At 33.9% G+C, this 22893-nt stretch overlaps 1 protein-coding gene across 1 annotated transcript in view; it reads right to left on the bottom strand.

Annotated features, from left to right (window-relative positions):
• Positions 1–5301: 5301 nt before the first annotated feature.
• SEPTIN14 (septin 14) overlaps positions 5302–22893 on the bottom strand; it is a 39364-nt gene continuing 21772 nt past the window's right edge. Inside the window, exons 5-9 of the mRNA XM_007186478.2 lie at positions 21342–21503; positions 15632–15728; positions 14180–14348; positions 11387–11519; positions 5302–5481 (exon numbers count right to left, since the gene is read on the bottom strand). Coding sequence (XP_007186540.2) covers positions 5302–5481; positions 11387–11519; positions 14180–14348; positions 15632–15728; positions 21342–21503 — 741 coding nt within the window. The remainder of the gene's footprint in view (positions 5482–11386; positions 11520–14179; positions 14349–15631; positions 15729–21341; positions 21504–22893) is intronic.

The raw sequence follows: 22893 nt of genomic DNA, 5'->3' as shown, positions 1-22893 counted from the left end.
ACCACCCGGAATTAGTGTCAAACTAATTCGAGAGGTCCTCAAATTCAAGGGGTCACTAAGCCACAATTATGGCCAATGGTTACAAATTCTGGAATTCCCAAGAACTCCTCAGGTACAATAAGTCATGAGAACAATTTACAGAACTCATGAAAACACTATCCTAGTGATTATTATTATCAAAAAGGATACAACTGAGGAACAAATTAAGAGACATATAGAGTAAGGATTGAAAGGGCTCCAAATACAGAGTTTCCCTGTCTTACCCCCATGGAATCAGGGTGTGTCACTCTCCTGACATATCAATGTGTTCATCAACCAGTACCTGATAACTTTTGCTGGAAACCTGCTCGTCATTTTGACCACCATCTTTGACTCCCACCTCCACACGCCCATGTACTTCTTCCTCTCCAACTTGTCTCTTTCAGACAATTTTTTTAGTTTGAGAAGGATTGGTATTAATTCTTTAAATGTTTGGTAGAACTCAGTGAAACAATCTGCTCCTGGGTTTTTCTTTTTGGGGATATTTTTGATTACTGATTCAATCTTCCATTAATTATTTATGTGTTCAAATATTCCACTCTTGCCACATCTATTCAACATAGTATTGGAAGTCCTAGCCAGAGAAATCACGCAAGAAAAAGTAATAAAAGGCATCCAAATTGAAAAGGAAGAAGTAAAATTGTCACTATTTGCATGTGACATGGTATTATATATAAAAAACCCTAAAGATTCCACCAAAAACTGTTAAAACTAATAAATGAATTCAGTAAAGCTGTGGAATACAAAATCAATATACAGAAATCTGTTGCTTTTCTATACACTAATAACATATAAGAAAGAGAAATTCAGAAAACAATTCTATTTACATTTCATCAAAAAGGTAACATACCTAGAAATAAATTTATTCAAGGAGGTGAAAGGCCTTTACACTAAAAACCTTAAGACATTGATATAGAAATTGAAGAAGACACAAATAAATGGAAAGAAATTCCATCCTCATGGATTGGAAGACTTAACATTGTTTAAATATCCATACTAGCAAAAGCAATCTACAGATTTAATGCAATCTCTATCAAAATTCCAATGGTATTTTTCACAGAAATTGAGCAAAGAATCCTAAAATTTGTATGGAAACACAAAAGATCCCAAATAGTCAAAGCAATCTGATGTAAGATAAAGAAAGCTGGAGACATCACACTCCCTGATTTCAAACTATATTACAAAACAGTATGGTACGGGCATAAAAATAGACACAGAGATCAATGAAATGGAATAGAAATTCCTGAAATAAATCCATGCATATATGCCAATTAACTTATGACAAAGGAGCCAAGAATATACAATGGGGAAAGGGCAGTTTCTTCAATAAATCATTTTGGGAAAATTGGACAGCCAGGGACTTCCCCCGTAGCACAGTGGTTAAGAATCTGCCTGCCAATGCAGGGGACACGGGTTCTATCCCTGGTCTGGGAAGATCCCACATGCTGGGGAACAGCTAAGCCCGTATGCCACAACTACTGAGCCTGTGCTCTAGAGCCTGCAAGCCACAACTACTGAGCCCATGTGCCACAACTACTGAAGCACATGCCTAGAGCCTGTGCTCCACAACAAGAGAAGCCACCGCAATGAGAAGCCCACACACCGCAACAAAGAGCAGCCCCCGCTAGCCATAACTAGAGAAAGACCACGCACAGCAACAAAGACCCAACGCAGCCCAAAATATATTAATTAATTAATTAATTTTTAAAAATTGGACAGCCATATGCAAAAGAATGAACCTGGACACCTACCTTACACAATACACCAATCTCACTCAAAATGTATAAAGACTTGAATGTAAGACCTGAAACCAAAGAACTCCGAGGAGGAAACAAAGGCAGTAAGCTCTTTGACATCAGTCGTGGTGGTGATTTTTTGGATTTGACACCAAAAGAAAGGTAACAAAAGCAAAAATAAACAAGTGGGCCACCATCAAACTAAAAGGCTTCTGCACAGCAAAGGAAACCATCAACAAAATGAAAGACATCCTACTGAATGGATGAAAATATTCGCAAATTATTATCTGACAAAGGGCTAATATCCAAAATACATAAAGAACTCGTACAACTCCATATTAAAAACAAAAAAAACACCCAATCCTATTAAGAAATGGACAGAGAAACTGAATTGACAGTTTTCCAAAGAAAACATACAAATGGCCAACAAGCACATGAAAAAGTGCTCAATATCACTAATCATAAGGGAAATGCAAATCAAAATCACAATGAGATGTCACTTCGTGCCTGTGAAAATGTCTATCATCCCAAAGAGAAGAGATAACAAGTGTTAGTGAAGATGGAAGCCTTGTGTATTGTTGCTGGGAATGGAAGTTTGTATAGCCACTATGGGAAAAAAAATATGGATGTTTCTCAAAAAATTAAAATTAGAACGACCATGTGACCCAGCAATCATACTTCTGGGTATATATTCCCATGTTTGTTGCAGCATTATTCACGATAGGCAAGATATAAATACAACTTCAGGGTATGTCAATTGATGAATGAATAAAGAAGTGTGGAATACTATTCAACCACAAGAAAGAAGGAAATCCTGCCATTTGCAACAATTTGGATGAAACTTGAGGACATTATACTAAGTGAAATAAGTCAGACAGAGAAAGGTAAATACTGTATGATATCACTTATATGTGGACTCTAAAAACGCCAAATTCAAGAAACAGAGAATGGTAGTTACCAGAAGCCAGGGTTGGGGAAAATGGGGAATTATCAGTCAAAGGGTACAAACTTTTAGCTATAAAGTTAACAAGTTCTGTACAGTAATCTAATGTACAGCATGGTGATTATAGTTGATAATACCATATTATATACATGAATGTGCTAAGAAAATAGGTCTTAAATGTTCTCACCACAAAGAAATGGTAACTACCTGACAGTAAGAAGGTGTGTTAGCTAATGTTATGTTGGTAATAATTTTGCACTATATAAATGTATCAAATCAACACATTGTACATCTTAAACGTATACAATGTTCTATGTCAATTATAGCTCAATAAAACTGGAAACAAATGATAGATTGAACTGTATCTATTTCTAACATTGAGAACGAGATAATGAAGCCCCCTGTCACCACTTCTACTCAACATTGTGCTAAAAGTCATAGTCAATTAAGTAAGGCAAGAAAATAAAAGACACAAAATTTGGAAAAGTAAATGGCTTTCACTCAGATACCAAATAATCATGTAGCTAGGAAATCCAAATAAATCTACCAAGAAAGCTATTACAACTTATTCGTGAATTTAACAAGTTTTAGAAGGGTTACAGAATACAAGATAAATGTACAAAAATCACTGGAATGTGTATTACTAGCCATGATCAAGTAGAAACTGAAATTTAAAAAATACAATTTACATTAATATCAAATAAATAATCAAGCAAATAAAAACCCTAAGGAAAAGTAAAGTACACTTATAAGTTTTTAGTAATGCTGACTTATTAAAACTTTCTATGCTACATAAATCTGGAACCTCTGTTTAACACGAAAATGGATCTGAAAGAGAAAAATAATTTTATTCATATAGTTAAAAGCTATATAGGAAACAAATACTATTTTATAAAACCATTATTTAATGAGCAAATGTATGCTTTATATGACTAAATCGTAACTTGTTTTATACCTTTGGAAAAGAAGTGGAAAGAAAAACCATATAGTTTATTTAGGGTGACTCTTTCCTTTCTCTAAAAGAAACACGGACTATCACATTATTACCTAAAGGGTCCAGCCTCAAATACAACCAAGTGCATTTTATAAATGCACTTTTACAAGGCTAATGTTATTGTTTTTTATATGTGTAACAACATTGGTGACTCAAATTTTAATAACACTGGATTGTGTTGAGAGAATGAGAAGATGAAAATCCCTTAGCTGTATAATTAGCCAGCATGTGGAAAAGCAATAATAAATTATACTAATTGTTTATCTTCTAAAAGTCAATGATCTAAATTAAACTATCCATGCATATAATATAGCTAATGTGCTATTATTGTTTTCATTTATTCAATGAACAATTACCATCATGTGCCAGGCACTGTTCTAGGCCTAGGGATGAATTCATAAGTGAACAAAACAAAGATCCTGGTCCTTGTAGAGTTTCCATTAAAAGTTCACATAGTAGACTTCATTCTTCCCCGAAATGATAAAATCATAAGGTGACTTAATAACATATATAAAAATCATTGTGGATATACCTCCCTTTCCCTGTATTTTTCCAAAAAAAAAAAAAACTTTCAAGAAGTAAAGGTATTATAAATCAGATTATATTTTCTCAAATATTTTGAGGCGAAATCACAATACCCTGATACCCTGAAAAAAAAAAGCTGCCTTTGAAATGAATGCAGTAATACAATTACAACAGAAGAAAAATTTATTCTTTTAGGGACATGAGAAAAATTCCATGAACTATGCCAGATGTAGCTGGAGTAAATATATACAGACCCTCAACGGTAGTACTTTCATAGAATGAGTCACGGTGAGTCAGCCATACACATAGGTGAACTGACATTGTAAATGCGGAAAATCAGGATATATAGTCAGAAGGAAAATTTTGAAATGGCAAAAAAAAAAGTCCACTTTATTTGATAACTTTAGTTTTAACATATACCCCAAATATGTAAGGTGTAATATTATCATCCAAATGTTACTCATGGTTTCCCACTGTTTTCTGGCTCTCCCTAACTTTTCAAGATTTATTCCAATATTAGTTTTACAAGGTCTAACATAAAAGCCTAAGAGTTCCAATCAGAAACAATCTTTTATTTAATAAAAAGTATCAAGAAATTATTATCAGTAGAATTTGTTAAGGAATATCAGCATAAGAATTAGCTTTTAATAACATAATATTTTATGCCAACAAATCCCCTACTTCTATTTAGATATGAAATAGTATATATATACTTGGTCCCTGCAGCCACAGGTAGGGCTCTGGTAAAAGAATTTCAACAGCTAATCACTTGTCACACTGTGCTATATAATTCTTTGATTTTCTTTCATTTTAGCAAATATGTATTGAGTGCTAATTCTGTGCTATTCTTGTTCTAAACACTGAGGACAGAGCATTTAACAAGATGGTCAAGGTACCTACTCCCAAGGAGTTCACATTCTAGTTGGAGAAAATATACAATAAGCAAACAGATTTTAAAACTTAGTATAATTTCAATCAGAATTAGTGCTATGAGAAAAATCTCACAGGAAGATGGGATTGAGAGAGTGATAGGGCTCTATGACACACAGAATGGTAAGAGAGGATTATTTCTTACGATCTTTGTCCTTCCTTATATTGGTACACCCCTGAGTCTGCAATGTTCCAGAGGCAGCCTTCATTTTATAAAAATCTATTATTTCTTCTTCCAATTGTCTTCTCTCCTCCTCAAGTTTCATTGTCTCCTCTTGTTGGACCCTCTTAAGATGCTCAAACTTGTCCTGTAGCTGTGAAACGAATCTGCAGTTGTGACTCAAAGCACGCTATGGTGGCACATCCCCAAGAACATGTTTCTTTTTTTCTGGTTATCAAACATACCCTAATCATCAGAGTAGCACTTGATCTTAATAACAGTCTCAAAAATTCTCTCTGCTGGAGTCATACTGCTCGTAATTACATTTTCAGACCTGAGAAGCAAATGCGCATCTAGATACAATGGCAAGAAGAATGATTGCAAAGGCTGGGGATGTGGGAGTGTGGTATTTATAAATGATGGCAAAATCATTGAGAAAACTTTTTACTTAAAGATGGGAGGTTGAAGGTAGAAATCAGAGAAAGCTAAACTTTATCTTAATACATAAACATTTCAAATATTAACTACTCTGGTGAGAAACTCGAACTTTTCCTGCAAATCAGTTCAAGGTAAGGATGTCCCCTCTCACTACTCGCTTTCAATATTGTACTGGAAGTCCTTGCTAATGCAATAAAGTAAGAGAAGAAAAATAAAATGTATACAGATTGGGAAGAAAGACATAAAACTGTCATTGTTTGCAGATAACATAATCATCTATGTAGCAAATCCAAAAGAACTGACCAAAAAACTCCTGGAACTAATTAGCGATTATAGCAAGGTTGCAAGATATAAGGTCATTATATAAAGGTTAATTGCTTTCCTATATACCAGCAGTGAACAAGTGGAATTTGAAGTAAAAAACGCAATAACAATTGCATTAACCCCCCCAATGAAATACTTAGGTATAAATCTAACAAAATACATACAAGATCCATATGAAGAAAACAACAAAACCCTGATGAAAAAAATCAGAGAAGAACAAAATAAATAACTATTTCATGTTTGTGGATAGGAAGACTCAATATTGTCAAGTTGTCAGTTCTTCCCAACTTGATCTACAGAGTCATTGCAATCCTAATCAAAATCCCAGCAAGTTATTTTATAGATATTGACAAACTGATTCTAAAGGTTTTATGGCAAAACAAAAGACCCAGAATAACCAACACAATATTGAAGGAGAAGAATAAACTTGAAGAACTGATGCTACCTGACTTCACTGACTATAGTAATCTGACTAAAACTACAGTAATCACGATAGTGTGATATTGGTGAAAAAAATAGAAAAATAGATCAATGCAACAAAATAGAGAGCCTAGAAATAGATGCAAATATATTTAGTAAATTGATCTTTGACAAAGGAGCATAGGTAGTACAAGGAGGAAAGATAGTCTCTTCAACAACTTGTGCTGAAACAACTGAACATTCACATGAAAAAAAAATCCCCAAAGAATCTAGACACAAACCTTCACAAAAATTAAACTCAAATGGATCATAAATCTAAATGAGGGGACAGAAAAAGTGTTCTATGCAAATGGAAATGAAAAGACAGCTGGTGTAGCAATACTTATATCAGCCAAAATAGGCTTTAAAGCAAAGACTGTAACAAAAGACAAAGAAGGACATTACATAATGATAAAGGGATCAGTTCATCAAGAAGATATAACAATTGTAAATATAGATGCACCCAACATAGGAGCACCCAAATACATAAAGCAACTATTAACAAACTTAAAGGAAGAAATTGACAGTAGCATAATCATATTAGGGAAATTTAACAATGCACTCACATCAATGGACAGATTATCCACACAGAAAACCAATACGGAAACATTGGTCTCAAATGACAGACACACACACACACACATATATAGAATACTCTGTCCAAGAGCAGCAGAAATATACATTCTCTTCAAGTACACATGAAACTTTCTCTAGTATAGACACATGCTAGACCACAAAAGAACTCTCAATAAATTTAGAAGAGTGAAATCATATCAAGTCTCTTTTCTAACCACAGCACTATGAGCTAGAAATCAACTATAAGAAAAATACTGCAAAAAACACAAACACGTGGAGGCCAAACAATATGCTGCTAAACAACAAATGGGTCATGGAAGAAACAAAGAGGAAATTTTTAAATACCTGGAGATAAATGAAAACAGAAACACATTTTTCCAAAACCTATGGGATACAGCAAAAGCAGTGCTGTGAGGGAAGTTTATAGCAATACAAGCCTACCTCAGGAAACAAGAAAAATATCTAGTATAAACAACTTAACATTACACATAAACAAATTAGAAAAGAAGAACTAACAAAACCCAAAGTTAGCAGAAGGAAATAAATCATAAAGGTTGAAGCAGAAATAAATGAAATAGAGGCTTAAAAAATAGAAAAGATCAATGAAACTAAGAGCTGGTTCTTTCAAAAGATAAACAAAATTGATAAACCTTTAGCTAGACTCATAAGAAAAAAAGGAGAGGGCCCAAGTAAAATCAGAAATGAAAAAAGAGAAGTTACAAATGATACCACAGAAATACAAAGGATCATAAGAGATTAATATGAAAAATTATATGCCAATAAAATGGGCAACCTAGAGGAAATGAATAAATTTCTAGAAATGTACAATTTCCAAAGACTGAATCAGGAAGAAATTCAAAATATGAACAAATTACCAGTAGTAAAATTGAATCAGTAATTTTAAAACTCCCAACAAACAAAAGTCCAGGACCAGATAATTTGACAGGTGAATTCTACTAAACATTTAAAGAAGAGATAATGCCTATCCTTCTCAAACTATTCCAAAAAGCTGAAGAGGAAGGAATACTTCTGAACTCATTCTACAAGGCCAGCATTACACTGATACCAAAACCAGACAAAGAAACCACACACAAAAAAAAAATTACAGGCCAGTATCACTGATGAACATAGATGCAAAAATCCTCAACAACATATTGGCAAATCAAATTCAACAATACATCAAAAGGATCATATACCATGATCAAGCAGGATTTATCCCAGGGATGCAAGGATGGTTCAATATTCACAAATCAAACAATGTGATATATACTATATTAACAAAATTGAAGAATAAAATCATATGATCATATCAATAGATGCAGGAAAAGCTTTTGACAAAATTCCACATCAATTTATGATAAAAACTCTCAACAAAGTGGGTATAGATGAAACATAATAACCTCAACATAATAAAGGCCATATATGACAAACCTACAACCAACATGGTACTCAGTTGTGAAGAGCTGAAAGTATTTCAAGATCAAGAACAAAACAAGGATGTCCACTCTCACCACATCTATTCAACATAGTATTGGAAGTCCTAGCCAGAACAATCAGACAAGAAAAAGAAATAAAAGGCATCCAAATTAGAAAGGAAGAGGTAAAACTGTCACTGTTTGCAGAGAACATGACACTATATATAGAAAATCCTAACGATGTCACCAAAAAACTGTTAGAACTAGTAAACGAATTCAGTAAAGTTGCAGAATACAAAATTAATATACAGAAATCTGCTGCATTTCTATACACTAACAATGAACTATCAGAAAGAGAAATTAAGAAAACAAACCCATTACAATTGCAAAAAAACAATAAAATACCTAGAAATAAATCTAACCAAGGACGTAAAAGACTTGTACTTGGAAAACAATAAGACAACGATGAAAGAAATTGAAATGACACAAATAAATGGAAAGATATACTGTCATCATGGATTGAAAAAATTATTGGTATAATAACTACAATACAAAAGGCAATCTACAGATTCAATGTTATCCCTATCAAAGTACCAATGGCATTTTTCACTGAACTAGAACAAATAATTCTAAAGTTTGTATGGAAACACGAAAGACCACGAATAGCCAAAACAATCTTGAGAAAGAAGAACAAAGCTGGAGGTCTCTCCATCCCTGATTTCAAACTATATACTACATAGCTACAGCAATCAAAACATATGGTACTGGCACCAAAACAGACACACAGACCAGTGGAACAGAAAAGAGAGACCAGAAATAAACCCACACTTAATACGGTCAACTAATCTACAACAAAGGAGGCAAGAATGTACATGAAGGAAAGACAGCCTGTTCAATAAATGATGTTGGGAAAACTGGACATCTACATGCAAAGGAATCAAACTGGACTACTTTCTGATGCCATATACAAAAATAAACTCAAATTGGATTAAAGATATAACTGTAAGATTTGAAACCACAAAACTCTAGAAAAAACATAGGCAGTAAGCTCTTTGACATCAGTCTTATCAATTTTTTTGGATATGTCTCCTCAGGGAAGGGAAACAAATGCAAAAATAAACAAATGGGACTGCATCAAACTGAAAAGCTTTTGCACAGTGAAGGAAGTTATTAACAAAATGAAAAGGCAGCCTATTGAACGGGAGAAGACATTTTTAAACAATATATCTAATAAGGGGTTAATAATCAAAATATATAAAGAATGCATACAACTCAACATAAAAAAAACCCCCAAACAATCCAATTACAAAAAGAGCAGAGGAACTACACAGACATTTTTCCAAAGAAGATATGGAGATGACCAACAGGTACATGAGAAAATGCTCAACATCACTGATCCTCAGGGAAATGCAAATCAAGTTCACAATTAGATATCTCTTCACACCCTTCAAAATGGCTATTATCAAAAAGATAACACTTTGGCAAGGATGTGGAGAAAAGGCAACACTTGTGCAGAATTAGTGGGAATGTAAATTGATACGGTCACTATGGAAAATAGGATGGAGCTTCCTCAAAACATTAAACATAGAACAACTGTACGATCCAATAATTCCACTTCTGGGTATTTTTCTGAAGAAAACAAAAACACTAAGTTGAAAAAATATATGCACCTCTATGTTCATTGCAGCATTATTTACAATAGCCAAGATATGGAAGCAACATAAGTGTCCATCAATAGAGAAATGGATAAATAAGATGTGGTATATATATACAATGGAACATTAGCCATAAAAAGAATGAAATTTTGCCTTTTGTGACAACATGGATGGACCTGGAGGGTATTATGCTAAGTGAAATAAGTCAGATAGAGAAAGATAAATGCCATATGATTTCACTTATACACGGAATCTAAAAAACAATTCAAATGAACAAACATAATAAAACAGAAACAGACTCATAGATACAGAGAACAAACAGGTGGTTGCCAGAGAAGAGTGGCATTAGAGGATGAGTGAAATAGGTGCAGGAGATTAAGGGATACAAACTTCCAGTTATAAAATAATGTCATGGGGGCTTCCCTGGTGGTGCAGTGGTTGAGAGTCTGCCTGCCAGTGCAGGGGACACGGGTTTGAGCCCTGGTCTGGGAAGATCCCACATGCCGCAGAGCAACTGGGCCCGTGAGCCACAATTACTGAGCCTGCGCGTCTGGAGCCTGTGCTCCACAACAAGAGAGGCCGCGATAGTGAGAGGCCCGCGCACCGCGATGAAGAGTGGACCCCCGCTTGCCGCGGCTAGAGAAGGCCCTAGCACAGAGATGAAGACCCAACACAGCCATAAATAAATAAATTAACAATTGGGGAAAAAAATGTTTAAAATGCTCTCACTCTTTGAAAATACCCCTCTGGGACTCTATCCTCTGCCTATAAAATAATAATAATAATAATAATGTCATGGGCATGTAATGTACAGCATAAGGAATATAGTGAATAATATTGTAAAACCTTGTATGGTGACAGATGATAACAGGGACATCACGGTGATCATTTTGTAATGTATAAAAATATTCAATCACTGTTGTATACCCGAAACTGATATAATATTGTAAGTCAAATTATACTTCAGTTTAAAAAATTAAAAAAGTAAATTCTCCAAATGCTCTAGAAAAAAATAAGATTACAGATGGCAAATTTTTAAAGGCCGTATCCAAAACCTATATGGTAAATAGCTACTTTTTGAAGAATAGCAAGTACCCTCCAACAAAATCATCTAAACTCTTGAGATGAAAACCTCCAACTTAATAAAACACCTAAACTTGAATACAAATTATATCAAACTAGCAGGACTTGCCTCTTTTTCAGCTTCTTTAAATGCTGTTTCTTTCTGCTTTACTCTCTGCATAAACCTCTGTTTCAACTCTTCTTCTTCCCTCTGACATTGATCCAAGAACTCCTGCCTTTTGGCTTCATAGATCTCTTGAAAACTGAAAAGAAATTTGTGTTACTTTTATATTAAAATGTTAATATAAATAAACATGTAAAAATATATATTGTTTATTAATATAAGTAGCTCATACAACTCAACAACAAAAAAAACAAACAACCCAATCGAAAAACAGGCAGAAGACCTAAATAGTCATTTCTCCAAAGAAGATATACAGATGGCCAACAGGCACATGAAAAGATGTTCAGCATCCCTAATTATTAGAGAAATGCAAATCAAAACTGCAATGAGGTACCACCTCACACCGGTCAGAATGGCTATCATTAAAAAAATCTACAAAAAAAAAAAATCTACAAATAACAAAGCCTGGGGAGGGTATGGGGAAAAGGGAACCCTCCTACACTGTTGGTGGGAAAGTAAGTTGGTACAGCCACTATGGAAAACAGTATGGACATTCCTCAAAAAACTGAAAATAGTGTTGCTATATGATCCAGCAATCCCACTTCTGAGCATATATCCAGACAAAACTATAATTCAAAAAGATACATGCACCCCTGTGTTTATAGCAGCACTCTTCACAAGAGCCAAGACATGGAAACAACCTAACTGTTCATCAACAGATGATGGATAAAGAAGAGGCAGTACATATATACAATGGAATACTACTCAGCCATAAAAAAGAGTGAAATAATGCCATTTGCAGCAACATGGATGGACCTAGAAATTATCATACTAAGTGAAGTAAGTCAAAAAGAGAAAGACAAATACCGTATGGTATCACTTATATGTGGAATCTAAAATATGACACAAATGAACTTATCTATGAAATAGAAACAGACTCCCAGACATAGAGAACAGACTTGTGGTTGCCAAGGGGGAGGGGGGAGGGGAGGGATGGACTGGGAGTTTGGGATTAACAGATGCAAACTATTACATATAGGATGGATAAACAACAGGGTCCTACTGTATAGCACAGGGAACTATATTCAATAACCTGTGATAAACCATAATGGAAAAGAATATGAAAAAGAATATATCTATATCTATATATATATCTGAATCACTTTGCTATACAGCAGAAATTAACACAACATTGTAAATCAACTATACTTCAATAAAATACATATATATATTGTTATGTCACATATAAGGACATTTACCAATATTCTCTCATGTACAGAAATGAAAATTTCTATATCACGAGATGTAAAAAAGTGAGGTGCCATGTTGAATATAAGTATGGAGAGTGTATATATAGTAAGTACTCAAATTTTGAAACACTTAAAATATGTTTTGTTTCTCCTACCACTTTTTATTATATCACACTTCTTCACATCTTTTGACAACAAAATTTGGGGAAACATCTAATTTATGAGGTTCTCAAAGCAATTAAAATAAGGCCAGGCGTCTTTCAAAATATGATGCATTTAAGATAGCCAGTTCAATTCTGGTTGCCTTCAAAGTACTGTAACTAATATAACTGGATTGTTCTACACTGTGACCCTTCTGCAGCACAAATCCTATTCCTCCTCAATATAGCTAAGCACACCTGCTCTCAAACTATTTTCACTTGACTTCCATTGAAACTGAGTCCCCCTAAAACCTAGTTCCTCTGCCAAGTTTATGATTGAGCTCTCCATCCAAAATGTTATTCCCTATCTTGTTCAACACCTGTTCCCCTCAAGATTGAGGAATATCGAAGAAAAGGGGAGATTGAAACCGAGCGGGATGTTGTGGGACCCTCCCAGACGTAAAAGCCTTTCCATGTACCCCCTTTCTTGTTTGTGGGAAAAAGGCTTTCCACCTCCTAGACCTTCCCTGAGTTCCAAAGGGGAGATTCAAACAGTTACTGGGAGGAGAGTGAGGGAATGCAGAAAGAAACAATAGTGCAGCATGGGGTCCCGGACCTGGTTCCTCCTGGGGCAGGGGCGGGAGTGTGTGTACGACAATCTGATACAGATCTCTTGAGTTCTTCTACAGGAACTAATGTGCCTACCCAGGTGGAGGATGATAATTTCAGGCTGAGCACAAGCATGTAGACCCAGACTGGTAGGAACCAGAAGGCTGATGACTGAACATCACCCTGTTACCTCACCATCAACCAATCAGAGGAGGGTTACACACCCTATAGCTCTCCCCCACAAATTTTGCCTATAAAAACTTCTTCCCTGAAACCCATCAGAGAGTTCAGGTCTTTTGAGCATGAGCCACCCATTCTCCTTGCAATGTCCTTGCGATAAACCTTTCTCTGCTCCAAACTCCAATGTCTCGGTTTGTTTGGCCTCACTGTGTGTCGTGCACATGAACTTGGATTCGACAACGCCATGCCATTACACTGCTGCTTTTCCTCTTTCTTCCATCCAATCCTCAATATCCTTTGCCATCCTTTTCAATATCCTTTGCCATCTTATACCAATTTTTACTAATATTTGCAAATCTCTTTCCTGAGCTTCTGTTCCATATAAAATATACTTTCTCTTTTGGATACACATTTCAGCACATACACATATTGGATGCATATAAATGAGCCCTTGCATTATGTTGCTCCTACTAACTCTCCATCTAAGTCTGAAGATGATGAAAAACCACAAAATTTAGGATGTGAGAAGTACAGCTATTCTCATTCCGAAATAATCATCTCATCGTTGTAGGGGATTTCTAAGTCACCCGTCATCTTGTTTGAGCAAGATCTCCACTCACCTAACTGGCTGGTTGTCTGGACCCACATCAGTAAATCCCATTTTCTGAAGTTTGCTGCACCTATAACGTTCATAGTGCCAAGTGTGGGTTTGTTCTTTCAAGTCTTCCATGTTTGTATAAAGAAGCACATCCCGGAGCTTAACAAAGTCACAGTGATCTTCATTTTCCACTAGGCAGAAAAATAATAAAGCCACAATGCTTATTATCAATCCCTATCACTTTCTAAGTATTCTTGAATGAGCTAAGAGATCGTTCTGATTAATAGCTATAATTCTTTTAACCATGTAACTATGGTTATATGGTACATACCAATTATAGGTAGAGCTTATTTATAGACCAGGAAATTTGCTTGAAATTTATTAGCCAAAGAATAAATAGAAAACACTGAAATAACATGTAATATTAGTAGATGGCATAAACTTTCATTAATAATTATGTTAGTATTTTTCAAATGAATATTCTCAAGGTATTTTACAGAGCACTAAAAAAGAATATAACATAATTTCACTAAAGTAAATAATTTTATTAAAGTAAATCCTGCTAACATAAAGGTCTTAAAACTATGTGTGATTTAGTTATTAAACTATATTTACACACCATATTTATGAAAATGAATTAGTCAATTTTCAAAATCACTCAGTAAATTCACATGGCTCTCTACTGTGTTTGTCATATCCAAAAGACTGAACACAATACTTTGTGCATCGTGTATGATATTGTAACCAAATGTAATATTCATTAAAATATGTTGTTTTTAAGTACATTTCATAAATTTAAAAATTTGTATTATATTAACTGAAAATAACATTTGGAAACTAGTCCCCAATAATTAGTATCACAAGTATACGAATCAGACAATAAATGACTGCTATTACACTATTCTAACTCATCATGATGCTAGATAACTAATATAAATGTCTAGATATAATTTATCCAAAAATGAATTGTACTACTTTATTTTTTAAATGGTTTTCTGTCCCTTTTTATAGTGACCACTTTAAAATGCTTTATAAATTAGGTAGCAATTAACTTATATAACATGTTTCAAGTACCAATATTTATGCTTCTGTGTTGTTCAGAGTTCTTTTGTTCAAAGAACTTTCCAACATTCTGAATGTGATGGTTTATGCATAGAGAGATAATCTGCATATGGCAGATAGGGGGAAATGAGGAGGTTCTGCCCAGTTTCTGAAGTTTTGCCTAAAGCACCATCCAGAAAACTCCCGTGAGAATAGATTACAATCAAAATAAGCATTATCTTAAATGAAACAGAATCTGTGCTCCTTATCAGTAACTATTAATTTGCTGTTTAGCGAGTTACCAATATTGACTCAAGTTAAAATATTTTGTTTTATATATTTATACAGTTATATTTTATATAATTTTTATAATTTTATATATATTTAAGCATAATCATTCCAGAGCAAGCCTGCGCATCTTTGTTACATTTACCTTGTAAAACTCCCCAAGGGTACTGACGGCCTCTGACCATTCTTTTTCCAACTTTCACTTCATCCATACTTCCTACTACGGCAAAAGGTAAGAGTCCCTAGAAAGTAAGTACAATTTTAATCATGTTTCCTTATACCAATATGACTTACTCTGTTAGTCTTATTTCTGTTACGGAAACAACAGAGACAATAACATCATCATAAGTTTATTCAAACAAGTGATTTATCCTGCCTCAGATTTTATGACTTCACGTTAAATATGTGCAAATTAATTTCTGTAAGCATTTGTGCAAGATCATGCACACAATTGAAAACTACCTACTGAGTACAGCCTAAAGCAAGGCATTCTACTGTGGGGAATACAAAGAAAACAGTTTTTGGTAGACATATAATTTTTCTCACATTATCTTTACCCTGAAACACCATAAGCAAATCACTTTTAACTCCAGTATAAAAGCTAAAAGACAAAATTAAGAAAACTCTAATAATTAGTTAATTGAAATATAACATAAAGCATATTAATAAATAATACTATATAGAAAATGGAAAAGAAAATTTAAAAAGGAATGCAAATCAGAAAGGAATAAGTAAAACTATCTGTTCTCAGATGATTGTGTGTGTGTGTGTGTGTATGTGTGTGTGTTTACTTTTTTTTTTTTAATTTATTTATGGCTGTGTTAGGTCTTCGTTTCTGTGCGAGGGCTTTCTCTAGTTGTGGCAAGTGGGGGCCACTCTTCATCGTGGTGCGCGGGCCTCTCACTATCGCGGCCTCTCTTGTTGCGGAGCACAGGCTCCAGACGCGAAGGCTCAGTAATTGTGGCTCACGGGCCTAGTTGCTCCGCGGCATGTGGGATCTTCCCAGACCAGGGCTCGAACCCGTGTCCCCTGCATTGGCAGGCAGATTCTCAACCACTGTGACACCAGGGAAGCCCTCAGATGATATTTTTTAAAATATTTTTTAATTGGGATATAATTGACATATTATATTAGTTTCTGATGTACAATATAATGATTTGGTCTTTGTATATATCGTAAAATGACCACCACAGTAAGTCTAGTTAACATCCATCACCACACAGTTACAATTTTTTTCTTGTGATGAGATCTTTTTGAATCTACTCTCTTAGCAACTTTCAAATATACAATACAGTACTATTAACTACAGTCACTGTGTTGTACACCACATCCCCAGGACTTATTTATTTTATAACTGAAAGTTATATGACACAAATGTACATATCTATGAAACCGAAACAGACTCACAGACATATAGAACAGACTTGTGGTTGCCAGGAGGTGGGGATTGGGGGAGAGAAGGAATGGGAATTTGGGATTAGCAGATACAAACTAGTATATATAGGATGGATAAACAACAAGATCTTACTGTATAGCACAGGGAACTATATTCAATATCCTGTGATAAACCATAATGGAAAAGAACATGAAAAAGAATATATATGTATATATATATATATAACTGAATCACTTTGCTGTACAGCAGAAATTAACACAACATTGTAGATCAACTATAATTCAGTAAAGTATAAAACAAAATAAAATAAACTATTTGGGGTTAAAAAAAAAGAAAGGCAACTGATTTCTGTATGTTAACATTGTATCCTTCTACCTTGCTGAATTCATTTATCAGTTCTAGTAGTTTTTGTGTGGAGTCTTTAGGGTTTTCTATATATAGTATCATGTCACCTGCATATAATGACAATTTTACCTTTTCCCTACCGATTTGAATACCTTTTATTTATTTTTCCTGTCTGACTGCTGTGGCTAGGACATCCAATATTATGTTGAATAGAAGTGGTGAGGGTGCGCATCCTTGTCTCGTTCCAGATTTTAGCAGGAAGGCTTTAGTTTCTCACTGTTGAGTAATATATTGGCTGTGGGTTTGTCATAAATAGCTTTTATTATGTTGAGATACATTCCCTCTATACACACTTTCGTAAGGGTTTTTTATCATGAATGGGTGTTGAATTTTATCAAATGCTTTTTTCTGCATCTATTGAGATGATCATATGGTTTTGTATGGTATACATGGTGTATCACATTGATTGATCTGCTTATGTTGAACCATCTTTGTGACCCTAGTCATGGAAAGCTTGTTTTTTAAAAGGGTAAACAAAATTGACAAGCCTTTAGCCAGGCTGATTAAAAAAAATAGAGAGAGGGGACCCAAATAAACAAAATAATAAGTGAAAGAGGAGAAATTACAATGAATTTTACAGAAATTAAAAAATCATAAGAGAATACTATGAATAATTGTAAGCCAATAAATTGGACAACCTAGAAAAAATGGATAAAGTCCTAGAAAAATATAATCTCCCAAAACTGAACCAAGAAGAAATATATAATCTGAACAGACCAATATTTAGTAGTGAAATTGAATCAGTAATCAGAAAACTCCTAGCAAACAAAAGTCCAGGACCAGACAGCCTCATATGGGAATTCTACTAAACATATAAAGAAGAGCTAATACCTATCTTTCTCAAGCTACTCCAAAAAACTGAAGAAGAGGAAACACTCACAAATTCATTCTATGACTCTACCATTACCCTGATACTAAAACCAAAGACACAGGAAAAAAAAAAAGAAAGAAAATGACAGGCCAACATCTTAGATGTATATAGGTACAAAAATCCTCAACAAAATATTAGGAAACCAAATTCAACAATATATAAGAAGAATCATAAACCATGATCAAGTCTGATTTATTCCAGGGATGCAAGGATGGCCCAATATCTGCAAATCAATCAGTGTGACACAACATATTAACAAATCAAGGGATAAAATCTCATGATCATCTCAATAACTGTAGAAAAAGCATTTGACAAAATTCAACATTCATTCATGATAAAAGCTCTCATCGGTGTTGGTGTAGAGGGAACATATCTCAACATAATAGATGCCATTTATAACAAACCCACAGGTAAAATCATACTTAATGTTGAAAACTGAAAGCTTTTCCTCTAAAATCAATAACAAGACAAGGATGCCCACTATCACCACTTCTATTTAACATAATATTGGAAGTCCTAGCCACAGCAGTCAGAGAACAAAAATAAATAAAAGGCATCCAAATTGGAAGGGAAGAAGTAAAACTGTCAGTATTTGCAGATGACATGATACTATATACAGAAAACTTTTAAGCCTCTACCAAAAAACTACTGGAACTAATACATGAATTCAATAAAGTTGCATAAAAAGGTTAATATACAGATTTCTGTTGCTTTTCTATACACTAATAATGAACTATCAAAAACAGAAAGCAAGAAAACAATCCTGTTTAAAATCACATCAAAATGAATAAAACACCTAGAATTGGCTTAAAAGAGGAGGTGAAAGACCTATACTCTGAAAAATATAAGACGTTGGTGAAGGAATATGAAGATGACACCAATTAGTGAAAAAAATATACCACGATCATGGGTTGGAAGAATTAATAATGTTAAAATGTCCATACTACCCAAAATAACCCATAGATTTAATGCAACCCCTATCAAAATACACATGACATTTTCCACAGAACCAGAATAAATAATAATAAAATTGTATAGTACCACAAAAGTCCTTGAATAGCCAAAGCGATCTTGAGAGAAAAGAACAAAACTGGATGTATCACACTCCCTGACTTCAGACTATACTATAAAACTACAGTGTCATAATAGTATGGTACTAGCACAAAGACAGACATGTAGATCAATGGAACAAAACAGAGAGCCCAGTTATAAAACTACACACATATGGCCAATTAATCTATGACAAAGGAGAGAAAAATATACAATGCGGAAAAGACAGTCTCTTCAATAAGTGGTGCTGGGATAACTACATGATAACTACACAGCTACATGTAAAGGAATGAAATTAGAACCTTTTCTCATAAGATATACAAAAATAAACACAAAATTGATTAAAGACCTAAATGTAAGACCAGAAACCATAAAACTCCTAAAAGAGAACATAGAACACTCTTTGACATAAGTGGTCGTAAAATTTTTTTGGATCTTTACCCTCAGTCAGAGGATACAAAAGCAAAAAAAAATAAACAAATGGCATCTAATTTAATTTAAAACCTTTTGCACATCAGAGGAAACCATCAACAAAACGAAAAGACTACCTACTGAATTAAAAAAATATTTGCAAATGATATATCTAATAAGGGGTTAATACCTAAAATGTATAAACAGCTCATACAACTCAACATCAAAAAAAAGCAAACAACCCAATTTTTAAAAAGGGCAGAAGACCTCAATAGACATTTTTTCAAAGAAGACATGCAGGTGGTCAACAGGCACATGAAAAGATGCTCAACATCACTAATCATCAGGGAAATGCAAATCAAAACCACAATGAGATACCACCTCACATCCATTAATATAAACTATTATTTTAAAAAAACCGAGAAAGTAACAAGTGTTGGTATGAATGTGGATAAATTGGAATCCTTGTACACTTTTGGTGGGAATGTAAAATAGTGCGGCCACCATGGAAAACAGTATGGCGGTTCCTCAAGAAATTAAACGTAGAATTACCATACAATCCAGCAATTCCACTTCTTGGCATTACCCAAGGGAATTGAAAGCAGGGACTCAAATAAATATTTGCACAGGTATAAAAGGACAAATATATATTTCCATCTACTGGAAGTACCTTGAGTAGTCAAATTCATAGGACTGAGGGAAGGAGTAATGGGGAATTATTGTTTATTACAGAGCTTCAGTTTTTGAAGATGAAAAGAGTTCTATGGATATAGATGGTGGCAATGATAGTAGCACAACATTGTGAACGTATAATGCCACTCAGCTGTAAGCTTTAAAAGGTTTAAGATGGTAAATTTCAGGTTATGTGTATTTTACCACAATTTTAAAACCTCTTAGAAGAAAACTTATAAGTAAATCTTTATTACCTTGGATTTGACAAAATATTCTTAGGTATGACATCAAAAGCACAAGTAACAACAAAAATAAATAAACCGGACTTCATCAATATTAAAAAGTTTGTGTTTCAAAGCACACCAAAAATAAAATGGAAAGACCAACAGATTGGGAGAAATATTTGCAAATCATGTATCTCATAAGCAACTTGTATCCAGAATATATAAAGAACTCTTACAACTCAATAATAAAAAGACAAAAGCTCAATTAAAAATAGACAAAGGGTCTGAGTAAATTTTTCTCTTGGGAAGACATATTAATAGCCAATAAAAACATGAAAAGACCAAATATTATATAATTCCATTCATATGATATGTCCTGAACAGAGAAATCTGAAGAGAAAGAAGTTGATTAGTGATTTCCTAGGGTTGGTGGAGAGGAGGGCTGACAGGTAGTAGGGGAGAAAAGCTGAAGAGTATGGGATTTCTTTTTGAGAAATAAAAATGTCCTAAATTTGGTTGTGGTGATGGTTGCACACATTGTGAATAGACTAAAACTCACTAAATTGTATATTCTAACGGGTGAGTCACATGGTATGTGAACTGTATCTCAATAAAACGCTTTTTAAGAGAATTGATTATCAGCAAACATTTTTCAAAATCAAGAAAGTGAAACATTTTCCCACACTGGCTTTTGGGGAAAAAATATCTTATTTATAGTCTCTTTGTCAGATACAAGTGACACTATATTACTAATATTGTTACTTATAAATTATACTTTCATTCCCACCTGTCAAATAGAACTGATATTCAGTAGTTAGAAGCTTACATTCATTGAGGTGTTCACGTGCGTGGTAGCTTCATCATCTGTTGGGAGTTGGTATATCTGGATGCCATTACTAATCAATTCACTCATTATCTTACACTTAAATTTCTGTAAATCATTTTTAGAAATTGTATCTGCTTTGGCAATCAGTGGTATAATGTTCACCTATTAAGAAAGAAGCAAACAAAATCTCACCATTGAGGACTTGTTATTAATTTGTTATTTTTACAGTCAAAACCTCAATCTCTCACGATAAATTTTCATAACTAGATAATCACTGGCTATCATGACTTCTTCACAGAATTACTTTCCAAAATCATCAGTACTTTGAAGATTAATCTTTAATCAGAATTCAGGTTTAGAAATCTCAATTTTCTTTCTCTTCTCAAACTTTCTTACACTTCCAACACATCTGGAGTTAGTAAAATGTAAGTAGCAAAATGAAGTATGATCAATTTGATTTCATTATCAATTTGATTTCTTATTAAACTGAGTATTAAAAAGTCTGAAGAGACCTTTCATCAAAATTATAGAACAGATCAACTTTGTCCTTCTACCTGTCATTCATTTGCATCATCTTCTCCATAAATCCATCTTAATCACTGTCCCATTTTCTAGGTAGAATCTTGTTCTACCTAGATGACCTTGCAGGTAGATCTGCTTGTGTTTTCCAAAGACCACCTAAAAGTAGTAGACTTTTTTTTACTATACTTTAAAAGCTGAGTGTGTTTATGTATGTGTATAGCACCTTGCTAACAAAAAAGTCCATTTGTAATTTGTAAAAAAAAAAGATTTCACATTGCATATTTGAAGTTGACATTTTATACATAAAATTTTCTTCCTAGCTCTACAATATGATCATTCCTTCTCAATGAATTTACATCTTAATAATTAAACTTTGTAGAAAATAACAAAAAATTCCAAAATATGTTTTATTACTGTTAAAATAAATCATTACTGTTAAATCATAGCTACACAATGTTAAGTTCTGTGATCTAGTAGAAATGCATAAAAGTCAGTTTTAGGTCTATTGCTTTTGTTTTAGGTTCCTCAAAGTACATTTTTAAAAAATCCTTGTGAAAATCTAGGGCTTCAATATTATAACGTAGATGTTCAAAATTTTGTCTAATTTTAAAATCTTAAATAATAGCTTCCATAGTAAAAAGCAGACAACTGCTATGGTAGATTCAACACTAACATAAATGTCTTGGGTTGTATTAGTGAGAAAGCTGGGAAAAGATATCCTCCAATGAGAGTAAATCATTAACACATGAGAAATGAAAACGCTTCATGTCAATAATTCCTCAGGTGTTCATATTTAAGGAACAAAAGTCATTTATTGCAAGGAGAGCTGAGAAACCTGTAAGAGAAGACAACAGACAGACACACACCCTTGCCCAACCCTTTATGCAATGGTCTTTGCAAAAATTAGCAACTTCCTGTATCTGGAAATGGCTTGATGATTACAGCTGCCCATAAAATTAAAAAAAAAACTGTGCGTCCTTGAGTATTGAATATACTACTAATCGAGAAATTGAGACAGCTCTTAATTTTA

Source organism: Balaenoptera acutorostrata, chromosome 15 (genome assembly GCF_949987535.1).
Source record: "Balaenoptera acutorostrata chromosome 15, mBalAcu1.1, whole genome shotgun sequence".
NCBI classification, from domain to species: Eukaryota; Metazoa; Chordata; class Mammalia; order Artiodactyla; family Balaenopteridae; genus Balaenoptera; species Balaenoptera acutorostrata.
The sequence above is the reverse complement of the archived record's forward strand: the minus strand, read 5'-3'. Positions and strand labels throughout refer to the sequence as shown.